At 47.6% G+C, this 16,248-nt stretch overlaps 1 protein-coding gene across 6 annotated transcripts in view; it reads right to left on the bottom strand.

Moving 5' to 3' along the window:
* The window catches only part of MASP1 (MBL associated serine protease 1), a 60,427-nt gene that overhangs the window by 9,782 nt on the left and 34,397 nt on the right, over positions 1-16,248 (bottom strand). For 3 of the 6 annotated variants that reach the window (XM_073231954.1, XM_073231951.1, XM_073231952.1), the window contains 3 exons: positions 10,386-10,523; positions 9,482-9,556; positions 3,079-5,576 (listed from right to left, as the gene is read on the bottom strand). In XM_073231954.1, coding sequence (XP_073088055.1) covers positions 4,693-5,576; positions 9,482-9,556; positions 10,386-10,523 — 1,097 coding nt within the window. In that variant the 3' untranslated portion in view covers positions 3,079-4,692. Of the gene's footprint in view, positions 1-1,309; positions 1,448-3,078; positions 5,577-9,481; positions 9,557-10,385; positions 10,524-14,168; positions 14,316-16,248 lie in introns of those variants that run through there. The other 3 variants (XM_017667113.3, XM_073231953.1, XM_017667137.3) reach the window with 2 other exon arrangements.

Here is a 16,248-nt window from a genome sequence, read left to right as displayed (position 1 = left end):
GCTTCTTTCCTGCCCTTCCTTCACCTCTGGCCCCTCCTCCTTCTCCGTCTCTGCATGGCTCCTCTCCTGGGCATCTCAGCCCACTGGTCTCTTCCTCTTGTTGTATTTGCTTCCTCTTATTTTCCTTAATCTCTTTCACATCTCTCTCTCATTTTCTAGGTCTCTCTCCTGGTCTTGTCTCTTTCTTGCTGTCCTTCCTGTCTTTGTCCTTCTAACCCCATCTGTCCTCCCCTCCTCTGCCTCCTCTCTGCTGTCACTCCCCCACTGGTTGTCGCCTGAACACCTGTGCACACTCCCCTGCCTCTTGGGGAGGCTCCACAGAGTGGAACCATTCACCTCTGTCTGTGGGACTATAAGGGTTAATGTCTCACAGAAGAGAGTTAATGCCTTGTTGCCAAGCACATATCCTGGGGTGTCTGAACCACAGCCTGATGCCCCTGGGGGATCCCTGATGGGGAGCTGCCCTCACTGATTGCACTCTAGAGGAGTTTAGTCAGTGAGGGGCCAGACTGCCAAGCCTTCCTCTGTGATGGCATCAGACCAGGAACTCTAGATTGCTATTCACTTTTCCTATGACGTCAGAGCTAAACTAGACCTTAGATCATCTGGACCAAACTGTGGCAGGAAGAGCCATCAGCCATTTTGTCCTCACCCTTGTTCCCACTTCCACCCACATCAATCCATTACAAAATTCTGAAATTCTATCCCCCAGTGCTTTTGAATCTGCCTCATTTCCATCCCTTGTCCTTATTCTGAGACTAATGACTTCCCATCCCACAATTGCAACAGCCATTTCACTGAACTGGCTTCTGGATTTGTCCTCCTTTAGATACATGCTGCCCCTGGAGAGAACTTTCCAGAAATGCTCATAAATCTGCAGCAGTGTTCGGGATAGATCTAAATTCCTAAGTGTGACATTCAAGGTGTTTGTAACTCTCTCTTCCCTGACTTCTCCAGGGTGAGTGTCCTGATTCTGCCTGGCCGCAAAGCCCTGGCACACCTTGCCTTTGAGTTGCACTTAAATGTCTTGTGTTGTAATCCATTTTTGAGGGTCTGACTCTCTTTTTCCTTCTCACTGCCAGAAATTGACTGGGATTCCATAGGTGCATGTTGACCGAAGGAGCCAGCTAGAAAAGGGGCACATGTCTGCAGGCTCTTTCCACCATACTATGCTCCTAGTTCCTGTTACTAGTTGGAGAGTGATTTTCAATGAAGAAATCTTGGTCAGTCTCCAGGAAGAGGGTCAGGTCCCTTCATTTCAACCCTGCCCCACAACCTGGTACCCCCACCCTTTCCACCTTCTCCTTACCTAGAAGGGAGCCCCCACAGAAGGGTTGTCCATTCGGGTATGACAGCATGGCTATCCAGGGGGTGGTTCCCCTCTGGGCTGGGCGTCCATTGAAGATCCTGGCCATCAGCTTCCGGGCAACCCTGGGGAGCCCACACACTACAGCCAGGGGAGGGAGGGAGGACAGATCACACTCTGGGCTCCATCTGGCCCTTCAGCAGTTACCAGCTCATCGCCCTCTGCATCTGTTATTTTTGATCTTCCACATCCATTGACCTTTTCAGTAGCAGCACCATAGTTTTCCTTTAGGGTCCACTCTTCCCCCATTCTTAGTCCATATATCCTGAGTTGGAATGACTTTACCTCTGGTTCTAGGGGTAGAAATGTGTTCCAGACCTAACTAATTAAAATCTCTCATCCTCTGAGCACAGTGATTGCTTTTGGATATGGGAATGTAACCCTGATCAGGCCAATTTCCTGTCTTGGAAGTTTGCTAAAAATATTAGAATAAGAAAAGATATTTCTCTGCTGGGGATGCTGAGCTGTTGGCTACATGCTCATATCTGTCAATAATCACTTTATGGGGAGTCTTTGAAAGTGATGTTAGAGACAGAGATGAACAATGAAGAGTGAGGTGAGAGACTGTATCCTGATATATGAGACCCTTAATGTAATCATACCTAAAGCCTCTTGGTACAACTCTGAGAGCCTCTAATTCACTCTCTCTCCCTCTTCCCTTAAGCTGTTTGTGTTGGGTTTCTGTCACATACATGAGAGTCTTAACTAATAAAGAATTTTCATGCTCCATTTACAAGGATCTCTTCTCCTCAGAGAAGCCCCACCTCAGAGCCTTGGGGTATTGAAGACCCCAGTCTGCCTGCTCCATGTATTGTTTGCATGATCTGATTCACAGATATAGACACACAGAACCCTACAGCTGAACAGCCCTCAGAAACCATCTAGTCTCTCTCTCATCATGCAGCTAAAGAAACTGAGGCCCAGAGAAAGGAAGCGACTTGCCAAAAGTTACCCTATGAATTAGTAGCAGGACCGTAATTCTAGGTCAGCTGACTTCAATTCTGGGCTTTCCCGCTCTGGCTAGCACCACTAACTCTTTCCTTCCCAGAGCACCCATAGCTCAGGCCCTGGATCCAGGCAGCCATCTGCCTTCTTTGTCGCAGTGTAGGATTGGGGAAAATCACAGATGAATGGATGGCAGCCTCTCCCACTGCTTTCACTCTCCCTCTCTGAGGCAGCTGCCCCAAGCCACTATCATCCCTTCCCCATTCCCGGCAGCTACTCAGAGCCCGCCGGGTGGGAAACTCCCTCAGCCATCCTCCTCTCCGTCTGTTCCCGTTGTCAGCTCTCTTCTCTCCAGGACTAATCCTGGGCACCCTCTCTGTCAAGCTCTCCAGATGCCCTTCAGCGATGTGACTCTCTCCCTCCTTTAAGTTCCCGTCATACTGCAATCTCCACTCCTCTTACAACAGATATTTCACTGCTTCTGCCTGTGTGACGTCTAGATGCACATGACTTTGTCCTGCATGCTAGGGTGAGTGCTTTGAAATCAAGGACTTAAATGGCGGGCATGTCAGTGAAGGAATGTGTGGCCTGAGAGGCCCCCTGGAAATAACCAAATTCTTTCCTCATTACTCCTTCTTGGATGATGTCCAGGTGACAGAAGTTCTACTCTGTAATGGGAGATATTTTGGCTTGATGAAAGGGTAAGTTTGTCTTCAAAAGGTCAAAACAAACCAACACCAACAATAACCAAACTCCAAAGCAAAGACTGTTGGTTATCCAGAGAGTTTATTTCCACTGTAGACCCCTGACAGGAGAAACAGAGGTGCCATACAGAGTAGTGAAGCTTGTGATATAAAATATACAAAATATAGCATCTTCTACATGCACCATTCATAGACATAGGAGTGTGCTTTCATGGACTGATTGAAACAGTGGGCACTCCCCAGTTGCTTTCTTGGATTCCCTCTCAGGGGCTTCTCTGGCTGCCTTTCTCTTATGCAGTCTCCAGAGCATGGGCTCTGGGGAGAAGCAGGAGATCAGCACTGTGAGGGCCAGGGACAGGCTGCTGGCAATCGGAAGCACTGAGTGCTGGAGCTGGAAGGACCCTGCGGGGGATGTAATGCCTCCTTGGTACAGATAGGGAAACTGAGGCACAGGGAGGCAATGTGATTTGGTAAAGGTTATACAGCCTTGGGTGCAGAGCTGGAGCTGGAATCCAGGGCGCTCGCTCGGCTGTCTCTTCTCACCATCTTTTGTGAGCAAGTCTCTGCTTCCTTTGACTCTGGCTTCTGGAAACCAGGAGGAGTGGATCCCTCTGAACACTCATGCTGGGTGCACTCTCTGAAGAGCTCAGATCCTGGGCACACTGGGCGTCAGGCAGGATTAGGTCACTCCTAATGTCCTGAGCCCACCCTTCTTCCATTTTCCTGCCCAGAAGCACAGTGGGACACAGCGAGCACACTTCTTCTTCCAAGGAATCCAATTGAGTCTCCGTGCCTGGGGCTCGGGTAGCCTTTACAGATGATGTATTTCAAGGCTGGGAGGTTCTCTGTGCTTGTCTATAGTGGCAGGTATATTCTTTAGAGCAACACCCAGTATTGGCAGTTGGTAGTCAAGGGTGACACGGGCCCAAATAACATGTTCTGAGTTGCCAGCAGTGATTTAACAGTGTTGGGGGCTTCCCCTGCTGTCTTCTCCCCACTGTCACCACAAACCTTCCCAACATTCCCTCTGTTCTTTGAAATTCCTTTAAGAGGGAACAGAAGGGATAAGGCTTGTACTGCAAGGAGTTTTTGGGAGAGAAACCCCTGGGACATAAACACTGCAAAGCATTATACTAGGAGTGAGGGTCCTCCGAGGTATGATCCCAGCCTTCTAATACCTGAGCATTTTTCTCCTAGAAGAGGGACTAGGCTTGTCTGGGGGCAGGGGTAGAGCGTGCCCAGGTGCAGAACTGGGAAAATATATGGACTCAGAGTTCAGCTCAATGTAAGGAAACATTTTCTACCACTCAGGTCCAAGCCCACTTACAGCTACAGTGGGACTGAAGGGGCTGCTAAGTGAATAGGAGTGGGTAAGGCCACAGGGGCACAGTGCTCTGGGAGTGCCGGCACTGGCCCAGAGGCCGGGCCTCCTCATCTGATTGCTGGGGGAGTGAGTCCTGAAGAGGGGCAGGGCCGTGGACCCAGTCTCTTGTGCAGAGGTTTTTTCCTTTCCCACACAGTTGCCTCTCAGAGTCCCGGGGACTGCCTCAGGAGGACGGGAGCAGCGTGTTCTGTTCCGCCGATCTGGTGAGCAGCACGGAGTGTGCCGTCAGAAGTGTGGGGTGCGGCCCCACTCAGCCCAGGGCGGGCAGGCAGGCCCTGGGGAAGCCAGTCGGCTCACCGCTCCACCTGGAGCTCACCCAGACCTTGTGGGGAGGCCATCTGCTCCCACACCCAGTCCACATAGTTGGAGACCTTTGTGTAGACCCCATAGACCTGCTTGCTGCCGCATTCTTCAGGCCCCCCCCAGGACACCAGGCCTTGGACCACCCAGTGCTGGCTCAAGTCGTCGAGGATGACGAAGGCCCCGCCACTGTCTCCAAGGCACGTGTCCTTGCCGCCCTCGTAGTAGCCTGCACAGAACATGTTCTCTGTGACGCTGTAGTTGCCTGACCGGGACTCATAGCTGGTTTTGCACTCGGCATGTGGCACCACAGGTAACTTGACGTACTGTAGGACATCTGACAAGGTCCGTGTGCCACTGCTGATGATTTCATCCACTGTCAAATTAGGATTGGAGATGCCCCAGCCGGCCACCAGGCCTAGCATGTGGGGCACTGGGCCTTCAGGCTCAGGACTTGGCAGGCAGATGGGCATGACGTGGCGTCCTAGGGGCACGGGCTCCTGCAGCTGCACCAGAGCTATGTCATGGTTGTAGTTCTGGATACTGAAGTCTGGGTGGAGCACCACTCTGGCAGCTGAGCTGTTAACAGCCCCCGACTTGTCCCGCATGTCATGCAGGCCCAGGTAGACGGTCACATGCTCCTTAGAGACGGGTGTCACTGTGTTGTCTCTGCGTTGGGAACACAGCACGTGGGCTGCTGTGAGAATCCAGGACTCAGAGAGCAGGGCCCCGCTCCCAAACCACTTGTCGTTGGGCACCCTCGAGGTGTCCTCTACCACTATCAAGGCCTGCCACGGGAAGAGGCCAGGCTCGGCTTTCCGGCCGCCGATGATCCGCTTGACCAGGTTTGGCAGGGAGAGAGAGGGCTGGCCGCACACTGCAAGGAGGAGGAGGGAGCGAGGACAAGAGACAAGGACCGGTCAGGGCAACCACACGAAAAGAGCCACGAAAAGAAACTCACATTCCCCGCAGTAAATTATGCCATCACGGGCCCTCTCCACCTCATGGGGCCAGGCTAGCCTGGAAGAGCTCTGCACAGGGTCATCTTTGGCCTAAGTCTTTCTAGTCTGGCCCATCTATAGTCAGAGTCCACTATGGACCAAACCATTTCATGTGTGGGCCTTCACCATCCTGAACCATTTCCAGCCAAGATCACTTTTGGCCTGACCATCGTTAGCTAGGATTCTCTCTAGCAGTGGTCACTTCTCCCTTTTCTTTCCTAGAAAGACATCTCATGTTCCAGGCATGGTCCATGCAGCAGGCACAGCTTCTGAAAACCAGAGGCCATGGGCTCTGAGAGATGGAAGGATACTAACAGATTATATAGCAGGTCACAGCAAACACTGGACTGGGAGCCAAGACACCTGGGCCTTGACCTGGCCTTTGTCTCCTATGTCTCATGTGATTCGGGTAAGTAGATTTCCCTTTCTGGATTTTAAGTTTTGATCTACTACTAAATGAGGCAGATAGTCAAGATGGTCTCCAAGAATCCTTCAAATTCCAAATTCCTTTGATTTTTATTTATTTCATTTACCTTGGTCACCATCATTTTAGAGGTGAGTAAAATTCTCCAGGGGTTAAGCAACTAGCCACATAGCTATTACATTAGCAGTGGCATTAACTAGATTCCAGCATCAGCAGGGGCTTAACTACATTCTGAGACCAATGTCTCACAGTGCCCCATTACATATTAAGATCGTGGTCGTGGGCCCTCTAACCATTTCTTCTTTGGCCTGAAGGACTCATACTGTGAGTGGATGCCCAGGACATCAGAGGTTAGGGGAATGATGGCATAATCTACGAGCAATGATGCATGGGCTCTGCTCTGAGCCACCCATCATTGCACCCAGGAACCATGTAGTACCTTGAGGGGAAGAAGAAAGGTATGATCAAACTTCGCTCCACTGAGTTGTACCCTGAGCATGCACATGCACCACCAGCCTCCTGCAGCCAAATACCTTTGGCACGTAAGCAGAGGGTCTTCAGTACCAGCCTCTCACTGGCTAAGAACAACCTCACATGGGCCCTTCCCAGTACAGTTCTTAGGTCTGGAAGGTAAGCCTGGTGTGAGCAAGGGCCTCCTTCTGCTGGCAGATGTCCAGGCTGTACTCCTTGACCCTGAACACTTTCAACAAACCTTTAAAGACCGAGGAGCATTTGAGTTTTCTTGGCAACTTTTGGAGGTCAGGCTTTCAGCCACCTAATGCTTTTCAGATGCTCTTCCTCTACATGAAGCATCTTATGTGATTCTTAGGCACTCTATTGTTTACACCAGGCCAGATGTGAGCTGCATTTTGCAAACTCTATGTGGCCTGGCCTTTTGGAGAAGAACGCCATATTCCCAATTAAAAGCAGCAGCCTACAGGGTGACATCTCAAGGCAAGTGTGACTGGCCTTGCATAATAACTCATCTCATGCTGAAAGGCCCTCATCTGGTGAGGGACATCCCTGAAGCTCAGTCCATGGTCACAACAAAGCTAGTCCTGAATCATGCTTTTCTTTAACCAAGGGGCCAGTGGAATACCCCAGGTCACAGAATACCAGTTAATGGAGAACAGTTAATTTACAGATGGAGAAATCAAGCACTCAAACTCATTAGTAGCAGAGCCAGAAGTAGAGTCCATTTCTTCTGGATCTAGATTCATTTTCTGTGCTAAAAATCTGTTTTTCTTGTTGAGATGCTCTTGTCTTTCAAGGGGTTGAATGATGCAATAAGCCTTTGAGAGAGCTCATTGAAATTGGGCTACATTTTGGCTGCTACCATTCTCGTCCAGTTTTTCATGGAACAAAAAATTCTTCTTGAAATATTAAAGCTTCACCTTGTGCTAAAGCCAGATTTGTTCTCTGAGCTTAAAACAGAAATGTAATATTCAAGAATTTTGGGTTCATGAGGATGGTATTGCTTGTGTTGAAAAGTCTTGGGTTCACCTTCCAGCTCTGTCCCTGACTTTCTGAGGATAGCCTTGGATAGATTATTATACCTCACTGATTCTTTGGTTTTCTTACGTGTAAAATAAGGAGCAAACCGTATTTACTTAACAAGTTTTCTTGGGAAGGTAAATATTACGATGCTAGATGAAATGGCATTCTCTCTTCTGGCTTGCTTCTTGGTTCAATCTTGGTGATTTAGGAAGAGAGAGTTTAGAAAGCTCTGGCCTGATCCAATGATACACCATGGACTGCCCAACACCAGGTGTTAAAAGAATTTCATAACTTATTGTATCTAAGATGCTCTGTGTAAATATAGAAGATGATGACCATTAAGAATCATAGAATATCACGAATCAATTGGGTCTGTTCCCTCACTTCTGAGGTATGGAATCCTAGCCCCAGAGAAGTAACATTACTTACCAAAGTTCACAATTAAAAAAATTACAGCCCCAGGACTAACCTAGGCTCCTGACTCCCAGTCAGTGGCTCTTCCCTTCCAGAAGTCGCAACATGGCTGTCCAGGATGGAATCTACCCACAATGTTGTTTCTTTGGCCCCCAAGTATTTTAGCAAAACAGGGATTTGATCCTTCAGTTAGCCACAGCCTCACCAATCCTCATCTTCCCTGAGGCTTCACCATCTGTGGTCCTTATGTGTACCCCTGGCTAAGCCTAAATGAGGTGATGGGATCAGCAGAGTATGGGCGGTTTGACCTTTCCCCTGAACCACCTCCTCGTGATTCCTTTCTCAGGCATAAAGCCCTCCTCTGTGGAGTCTTCCTAACTAGCCTTCACTCCTCCACTCCCCAGGAACCACGTGCAGTTGACTTCCTCTTTCTCTAGGATCTCATAGCACCTGTGATGGCTAAAACTGACTCCCACATGCTGACACTTTCTTCATTTCTTAAGGGTAATGGTAGACGACTCCATAGCCTTTCCAATTTAACATTGAATCTAACATCTAGAAGCCGACTGAGTAAATAATGGAGTTACTAAAATGTGCCACTTATTTAAGATACTGTTTTAATTTACCCAACATTATAATTCAGTAAAATGCCACCCAACACTCTCCCATCCTGAGAAGCTCTTGCTGCTTGAGCAAATGCACATTCCATTAGGCACTGCTCCTTAGTGCTGTCTTCAATGGTTGCACCTTCCAATTACTGCTGTTTTTTTAGTGTAAATTTCTGTGTTGCAAATATTAAATTTAATGTTTTGTTGATTATTTGTTTAACTCTACTGTGTGCATTTGGAGCTACAATTTTCCAATAAGCTGATTTGCATATATGTTTGCACTATGATTGCACAGCAAATTATCCAAACTTTGAATGCTCAAGCAAATAGCACAAAATGTCCCCCAAATCTATATACTCAGTGCCATTTCCTGTTAACACAAAATTCTGTTTTCATTTTAAAGTGGGGTCAGTGGGTGAACCACGGGAAGGGAGTTATCAGTAAGACTTGGGCACACTGCTCTTTGGAAGAACAGTTATTTGTTATTTGTCTGTTGTTCATCTCCTCTACAGCACAGTGAGGGATTTAGGACAGGGTGTCTTACTTTCTTGATTTCCTTGGTGCACAGAAGGTGTGCACCTAGTGGGAAGGGAGCAGAACTGCAGAGAGAGAAGAAAGGAAGGTTCTTGGCATGATAGAACAGGCTGACTATTGATGCTGGTTGTTTGAGGAGGTGGGAGGCTGAGCTTCTCTGACCTTTGACCCTCTGAAGATACCTCTTAAAAAGATAACTAAAGCATCATTCCCTGTCCCACCCTCACTCCATTAACAGCCAGAGCACCTGTGGCCTGAGGCCTTGGATGGGAAAACTTGAGGCAGAGGACTTAGAGTGAGGTACCTGGCAGGCAGGTGGGCTGACTTCTCCCTAGGACTTCATTCATCCAGACTCCTTGGGCAGAACAGGAGTATATACCTGGGAGAGTGAAAAAAGGTTGGAGATGAGGGAGAAAATGGGTAAATTGTAGCATATGGAAAATAGATCTGGGTTCTCAGTTCCTCTCTTTTGGATCATTGTAAGTCTCCAAATGGTTTCTCTGATGCCATTCTCTCTAAGCCCTCTCTGCAACTTGAAAGATCTTTCTAAAATAGGAATCTGACCATGTTCCTCTGTTCAAAATCATCAATGGGTCCTACTGCCCTTAAAAACAAACAGCACACTCTTTAGCATAGTGTCCAGGACTCTGTTCAAGCTGACCCCTGCCCGTCTGGGGGCTCTCCCTCCAGCCCAGGCCTGCCTGGCCCTGTCGGTCCCTGAGGCATACTTCCTTGTCGTCAGTCATGCAGCCTTTGGTGTGGTCTGCTAGTGCCCTTTCCCTTCCCTCCCTTCCCCACTGAGCAACCTCTTTAATAAACCACACTCAAGTCTATCATCTCACTTTAGTGTTACAATAGCTCTGTGGGCTACATTCCTGCTCCCTATTTGAAAATGAGGACTTGGAAGCTTAGAGAAATTAGGAGAATTTTCTTAATGTGAATCTGTGGCAGAGGCCCAACTGATTAGCTTTCCCATCTCCCTCTCTGCTGGGGGCTCTGAGTGTGAATGTAAGGGTGTTGGCTGCCATGTGGCCTAACTCTCAGAGTGGTGGTTTGAGGCAGGGAGAGGTGAGACATGTCTCCATGTGTTTCTTCTCCTAATTCCTCCCAAACCGTAGTCAACAGACTGAGTGTTTCAGTCCCCAGTCTAACCGTAAGACCTAAAGGGTGTGAGTTGGGAGTGGACTGGTGTAGCATGGAGGGCTTACCTGTGATATTGTGTAGCATCTTGTAGTAGGGCTGCTGGCAGGAGTATCTAATCTCAGATTTGTATGTGGTAAGGTTGCTCCTGGTGGAGAAGGTGACCAGCCCATGTTCCAGCTCTGCTGGGGCTCCACAGTCTGCAACTACAAGAGAAGAGAGTGAGACCCCCTCCAGTGAGGCCTCTGGTGAGTCTGTCTCATATGGATGTGCAGGTTGTGCACTGCACCCAACTTGAGAAAGCAATGCTATAGTCTATGAGAATGGTGCCCCAGGGACTGTGCAGGGTACAACCTGAGTGGTCACCACTGGCCCTGCTTTCGGGGCCTTTCTCATCTACTATGGCACTACTGTGTGGTCAACTCACCTGGCCTGGTGCTGAGATTTACGCAGACCCCAGTCTCTTCCCCACCATAGCCCTTTCCTTGATTTCCATTTCTTTTGTGCAATCCTCTTAGCCTCTTCTGCCCAAGCATGAAGCCTATGGCTCAGTGAGAAAATTCTGGCTGACATGAACCAAAGAATCTTCAGTTCTTCCAGGCCCAAACATATGCTGAGTAAGAGCAGTTAGTGCTCACATTGGAGCCTAGCATAAAAAAACAAAAACAAAAAGAAAGAAGCCAACTTCTGCATGAGCACGACCTCCCCACCCCAACCACCCTGCCAGCGTTCTGCAGATATCTTGCTTAGCCATAGACCATGGCAGGAGCTGGGCACAGGTTTGGACTGTGTTTTAATTCATCACCTGCTCATTTTCTCCCATTGTTCATGGCTAGACATTGGGGCTAGTGGTAGGACAAGACCAAAGATGCCTGCTCCTCAGAGGTGGTCTTAGGGGAGCTTGCAAGTCCAACCAGGTCTTAGGGGAGCTGCCAGAAGCTATAGAGTCCAGCAGGGTCTGCAGGAAGCCAGGTCCTAGGTCGAGGACCCAACTTGTCAGTGTATCTTCAGTACTTCTTTTAGGGGGTGGTGCTTATTTAAGGAAATCCTAATCTTAGATATGACAGCCTGTGTTAGAGTTGAAGAATCATAGAGAAATCATAGAACTTCATAGTTGGAAAAGACACTGAAAGCAGACAATCAGAATATCATCTACACAGATGAGCCCAGAGAGGACGCTTGATTGGTCTCAGGTCACCAGTGAGTTATGGTCAGAGAACTAGACCTGACTTTAAATTCAGTGTTCTTTTAAGTCAACCAAACTGACAATTCTTAAGGATCTGTTTTCTAGTTTGAAAGGCCTAGAATCAATATCAGCTGGGTAATGATGGCCGTTAGCTGTCAATCTTCTGATAGTTTCAGAGGACTGCATTTGAAGGGCCTGGCAGAATTTCTGAAGTTTCCTGCCTCCTTGGAAAACAGAGAGACAGCAGTTTATCCCTGAGATGACTCAGAAATTGTGACTATTTTATTAACTTCAGGACTCCAAATTAATCTTTAGGTTAAATAAAGAGTTATCTAATTTAAAATACAGATGCCTCTGAGGCCCTCCAGGGTGGAGGTGAGGGGAGAGGGATGGGGTTAAATTCAGGTACCTCCTATCCACAGAGGCAACAGCCAAGAGAACGGGCTAATGTTTTGTCCTGAGCTCCAGTCCTCCAGTACAAACCACTCTCATTTGTTGATCACCCCAAACAGAGACCCTCTTCTGCTCTGTGAAGATCAGCACTAGGATAACAAGAGGTAATGATATTTATTATTATTTAAAGCTATTAACATTTTTAAATGTATTTTCCTGCTGAGTCTCAAGCATATTTTTTCTTCCTTCTTTTAGGAAATGCCATTGATTGGTACCTGTATCTCGGTACTACTCTTGTTTCCCTTAACTTTGGTATAGCAGCTCATTTAGCCTAAAATATCCTCAAGATCTAATACCTAGATCCAGGTGAAGGAATTCCAGGATTGCTCTTTGACATGACTGAATGGTCAGGCTATTGAGAGTCTGTTCCATGGCCAGCAATGATACTTCTGGGTATAAGGCCTGCTTTCCCATCACTCCAGAGAAGGAACTGCCTGCTGATCTACAACCAGATAGAGGAGGTGATCAACAGTGGAAAATAGAGGGTCACTTCAGCTTGGCTATAGTGAGTGGGGGAGGGCTGCACTTCCACCCCAGGCTACAGTGGCAGGCAAAGAGCTATGTCTCTCTGGTACCTGGAGACAACTCCCCTTTGCAGGAGGCTTGAGCAGCTCTGCCTGGCCCAACCTGAGGTGCTATATCCAGACCATGCTTCCTCAGCTTGCTTATCTTGTTTATTTTAGGAAGGGTCTCATCCTTTTCTCTAAGGCTTCCTTTGGCCACTTCTACTCTCTTCCTTTTCCCATTCCTTTGGCCAACCTTCTCATCATCCTCTGGGATGGAATGTAGCACCCTACTCCCTGTCTCCCCTGTCATTTTTTGCTGCCATATATTCCTTCAGACACATTTTTTTGACCTGCTTTCCTGAGCATGCTTTGCCACAATCTGGGGGTTCCACAGAGAACTAGGCACAGCAGACTTGCCCTGGCATACAGGCTCCAGGGCTGCCCCCCACCCCAGCCTCAGCCTCATCCCTGCCTTGATATACCTGTGCCCCAGTGTCACAGGCCCCTCAGTGTGCACTGTCTTGTCTGTGACTTTCCCCACGTGCGAGGCCCTGTGGTCCCTGCTCTGGATCCAGCCTTGGCATTGATCAAACACCACTTCTTCTTGAAAGCCTTTCCTTATTCTTCTAATTCAATGGGGCTGCTCCCTTGTTTCTCTTCACAGGGCCCTCTGCCCAGCTATCTCTAGTACTTGTGTCTCTTGTTGCCTGGTATTGCAGTTCTTCGGGTCTGTATAAAGTCTTCTGCCTAAATTATGATGTTTTCATGCTGAGTACCATATGTGTTACACTTTGTGGGGTTAAACATATTTATTCAACTGGCGCCTTTCCTTAATGCCTACCCCGTCTCTTCTCTCAGGGGTTACCCTGCCCTAGGATGGTACTACAGTCCCTAGACCTCTTACTGACCATTCTTGCAGGGTTTTGCCCTCAGCAAGAACCCATTTAATCACAAAATAGGCCAAGTAGTCCCAATGTAATGCAAGGGTTCTCTGCTATGTCTATCCAGATTTTGTTCAGGCTAAATAGAGATTCCTAGCATGCTGGCTGCCATTCCACAGTCCTTTCTGTATCTTTACTTGTGACCCAGTGATGTCCCATGGCACCAGAGCTGAGCACCACTGTTTTTAAGTGTGATATCTATCTTTAGAAAAACTTTAATCAGGCATTTTCAGACATGCAAAATTTTTAAGCCCCAGGGGAATAAACCTCTGATAATGGAATTTCAGCCCTTGTATCAGGTACAGGTAGAAAGGAAACTTTTGGGTATGAGAATATGTCTAGATTTTCTAAAAATTCATGCTATATGAATTGTTAGTTTCACCTACTCATGTTTGTAAAGAAAATAACAATGGGTAAAGATATTAAAGTTATAAAGTCACAGGCATTTTGGCCCATTTAAACCTGAAGTGTGGAGCCGATTAGAACCCAAGGCTCACTTTGACCTGGTCAGCTTGAGGCCATGTGACTGTTTATTAAATCTTGTGACTCTAGGGCCAGAGTCATTTTTCCTTTGAGAAGAGTACAGTTCACTTAAAGGTGCTAAAAAAATCCCCCATTGTCTTTTCATTATTTTCCAAAGTAACATTTGAATGACAGGTGAACCCTCAAACGGAGAATTGTTCTCATACACGCAGCAATTTCAGCTGCTTGAGACTGTATTGCTTTCTTCCACATCATTGTGATTAATCCACAGGGGAATGAGAGTGGAGTGTGGGTGGGGTGGGAGGGTGGAGTTCTGGGGCTACTTGGGAGTGATCCATTCCTTGGTGTCTGCACTGTGTGGGGTCCCGCCATTCATTCACTCTGTCACTTGCTCTGACTCGTGTTGGCTCTCCACATCCATTTCGGTTTCTGCCACCATGGTGAAGATCAAAGAGGGGTCAGGAGGTAAAGAGAAGGTAAGCAGAGAGAGAAAGGGAGAGAGAAAAAGAAGAGAAAGAAAAATTAGCAAGCAAAGCAGAAACAGTTCATGCAGGAAATACAGAAATTACTCCACCAGAACTGATTAAGAATGCACAGTTTAGGTACAGCCAGTGTGAAAGACAGTTTGGGATTGTGGAATTTGTGCCATTCTGAGAATCTGTAGTTATAAATGCTGGCTCATGAAGGTTATAACATTCTGCCCCTGGACAAGCTTTGTCTTCATCTGGTCCAAACCCTCTTTTGACAGATGACATTCAGAACAGAGCAGGAATTGTCCAGGGTACCCACAGCGAGGTGCAGGGCCAGAACAACAACCCCTAATTTCTACTTCCTGGCCAAGTTCCTTCACATGCGTACTTCCTGTCTGTTCCCAACCCACTGCTCACAGTCCCTGGGGACTCGCAACTTCTCAGCCTTGTACTCTGGTCTGGCATCTCCACTAGAACCCTGCACATGCCTGGGACAGAGAGGTGTTCAATAAATATCTACCCAATGAAGAAGCAGACATGCCAGCATGTCTGAAGGGAGATCCTAATAGTTGTAATTCAGGCTTTGCTGGGAGAACCAGATCATATTAAGGAGAAAAAAAAATTCCTCTTTTCTTTAGTACAAATAATAGGCATTCTTTTGTATACTAAGTAAGTCATGTAAGATGGTACCACGAATACAATAGTGCCTTACTCTGTCAACATCTCCGCAACAATCAAAGGTATGTGTGCTTTGTACCATCAGGGAAAAAGCTATTTTTAAAATTTCCTTCTTCCAAAATGAGAGAATGAGAGAAACCAAGCCTCTTCCTCATGGGGGTTGGGTTTGAGGGAAGCAATACACTTTCATTGAGCTTTTACTTATTCTGGTGCTCCACTGGTATGGTACCTGCATTAATTCAATCACCTTGGAACAGTCAGGAACGCAGGAAACTGAAGCCAAAGAGTGGAGTAAACTGCTGAGGGACACTTATTCAGTCAAGCCTGGATTTGAATCTTGAACTTGTTGACTCCAAAGCAACGTCCTGCCCCCTGCACCCCACGTCCTCCTTTACCTCTTCCCTCAGACTATCCCTTGCTTTGCCCTGTGCAGATGCTGTGAGTAGAACTCAGCTGCAGCACCACACCCAAGCCATGTGCTGGGGGAGGTGGTGGATATGTCTGCAGCGTTTGGGTTTCTCGGTGTCTAGACCTTGCCTTTTACACCTAATTTCCCTGCAGACCTCTGCATGGGCATCCAGTCAATATGGAAACTTCCTGTTGAAGCCATAAAATGTCCCCCTTTCCCACACTGGGCTTGGATGCCAGCCAGCCACATCTGATAAAAAAGGAAAATTAAAAATAAGCACACTCTGCTCCAAAGTTCTGCCTGGGATTTGGCAAATCCTCAAGGGAGCCCCACCCTGACAGTGTCCCCTTGGGGCAGTGGAAGTGCATCTGTCTACTGGATCTGAGCCATTTAGGAGGAGGGAGGAGGATACCACTCCAAAGAATACTGAAAGTCCTAAATGAGGGGGGCCAGGGGCCAGCCCCAACCCTTGACGGCACCCCTCTCCATTCTAAAGCAAGCCTTTTCCCTCCCTTCCCATTCTGTCACTGTGCATCTTTCCACTGATGTTGCCATAGATAAGTTTCCTCAAATGGTGGTTGTCACAAGTCTTGCACTGAAGTCACCTGGGTAGGGGGAGAGGGCTTGGTGGCTGGCAATTAGGTATTACATATTTATATGAGCTACATTATTTTATAACCACTGGGATATATTCTAGAATAATAAAGCTAGTCCAAACTCTTTACATTTGCCATGAAAGCTCTTGCCCATGGTCACATGGTGGGCTAGGAGCAGAACTAAAGCAAGAACTCTGTGTTTCAAGAGC

This window comes from Manis javanica, chromosome 3 (assembly GCF_040802235.1).
Source record: "Manis javanica isolate MJ-LG chromosome 3, MJ_LKY, whole genome shotgun sequence".
NCBI classification, from domain to species: domain Eukaryota; kingdom Metazoa; phylum Chordata; class Mammalia; order Pholidota; family Manidae; genus Manis; species Manis javanica.
The sequence above is the reverse complement of the archived record's forward strand: the minus strand, read 5'-3'. Positions and strand labels throughout refer to the sequence as shown.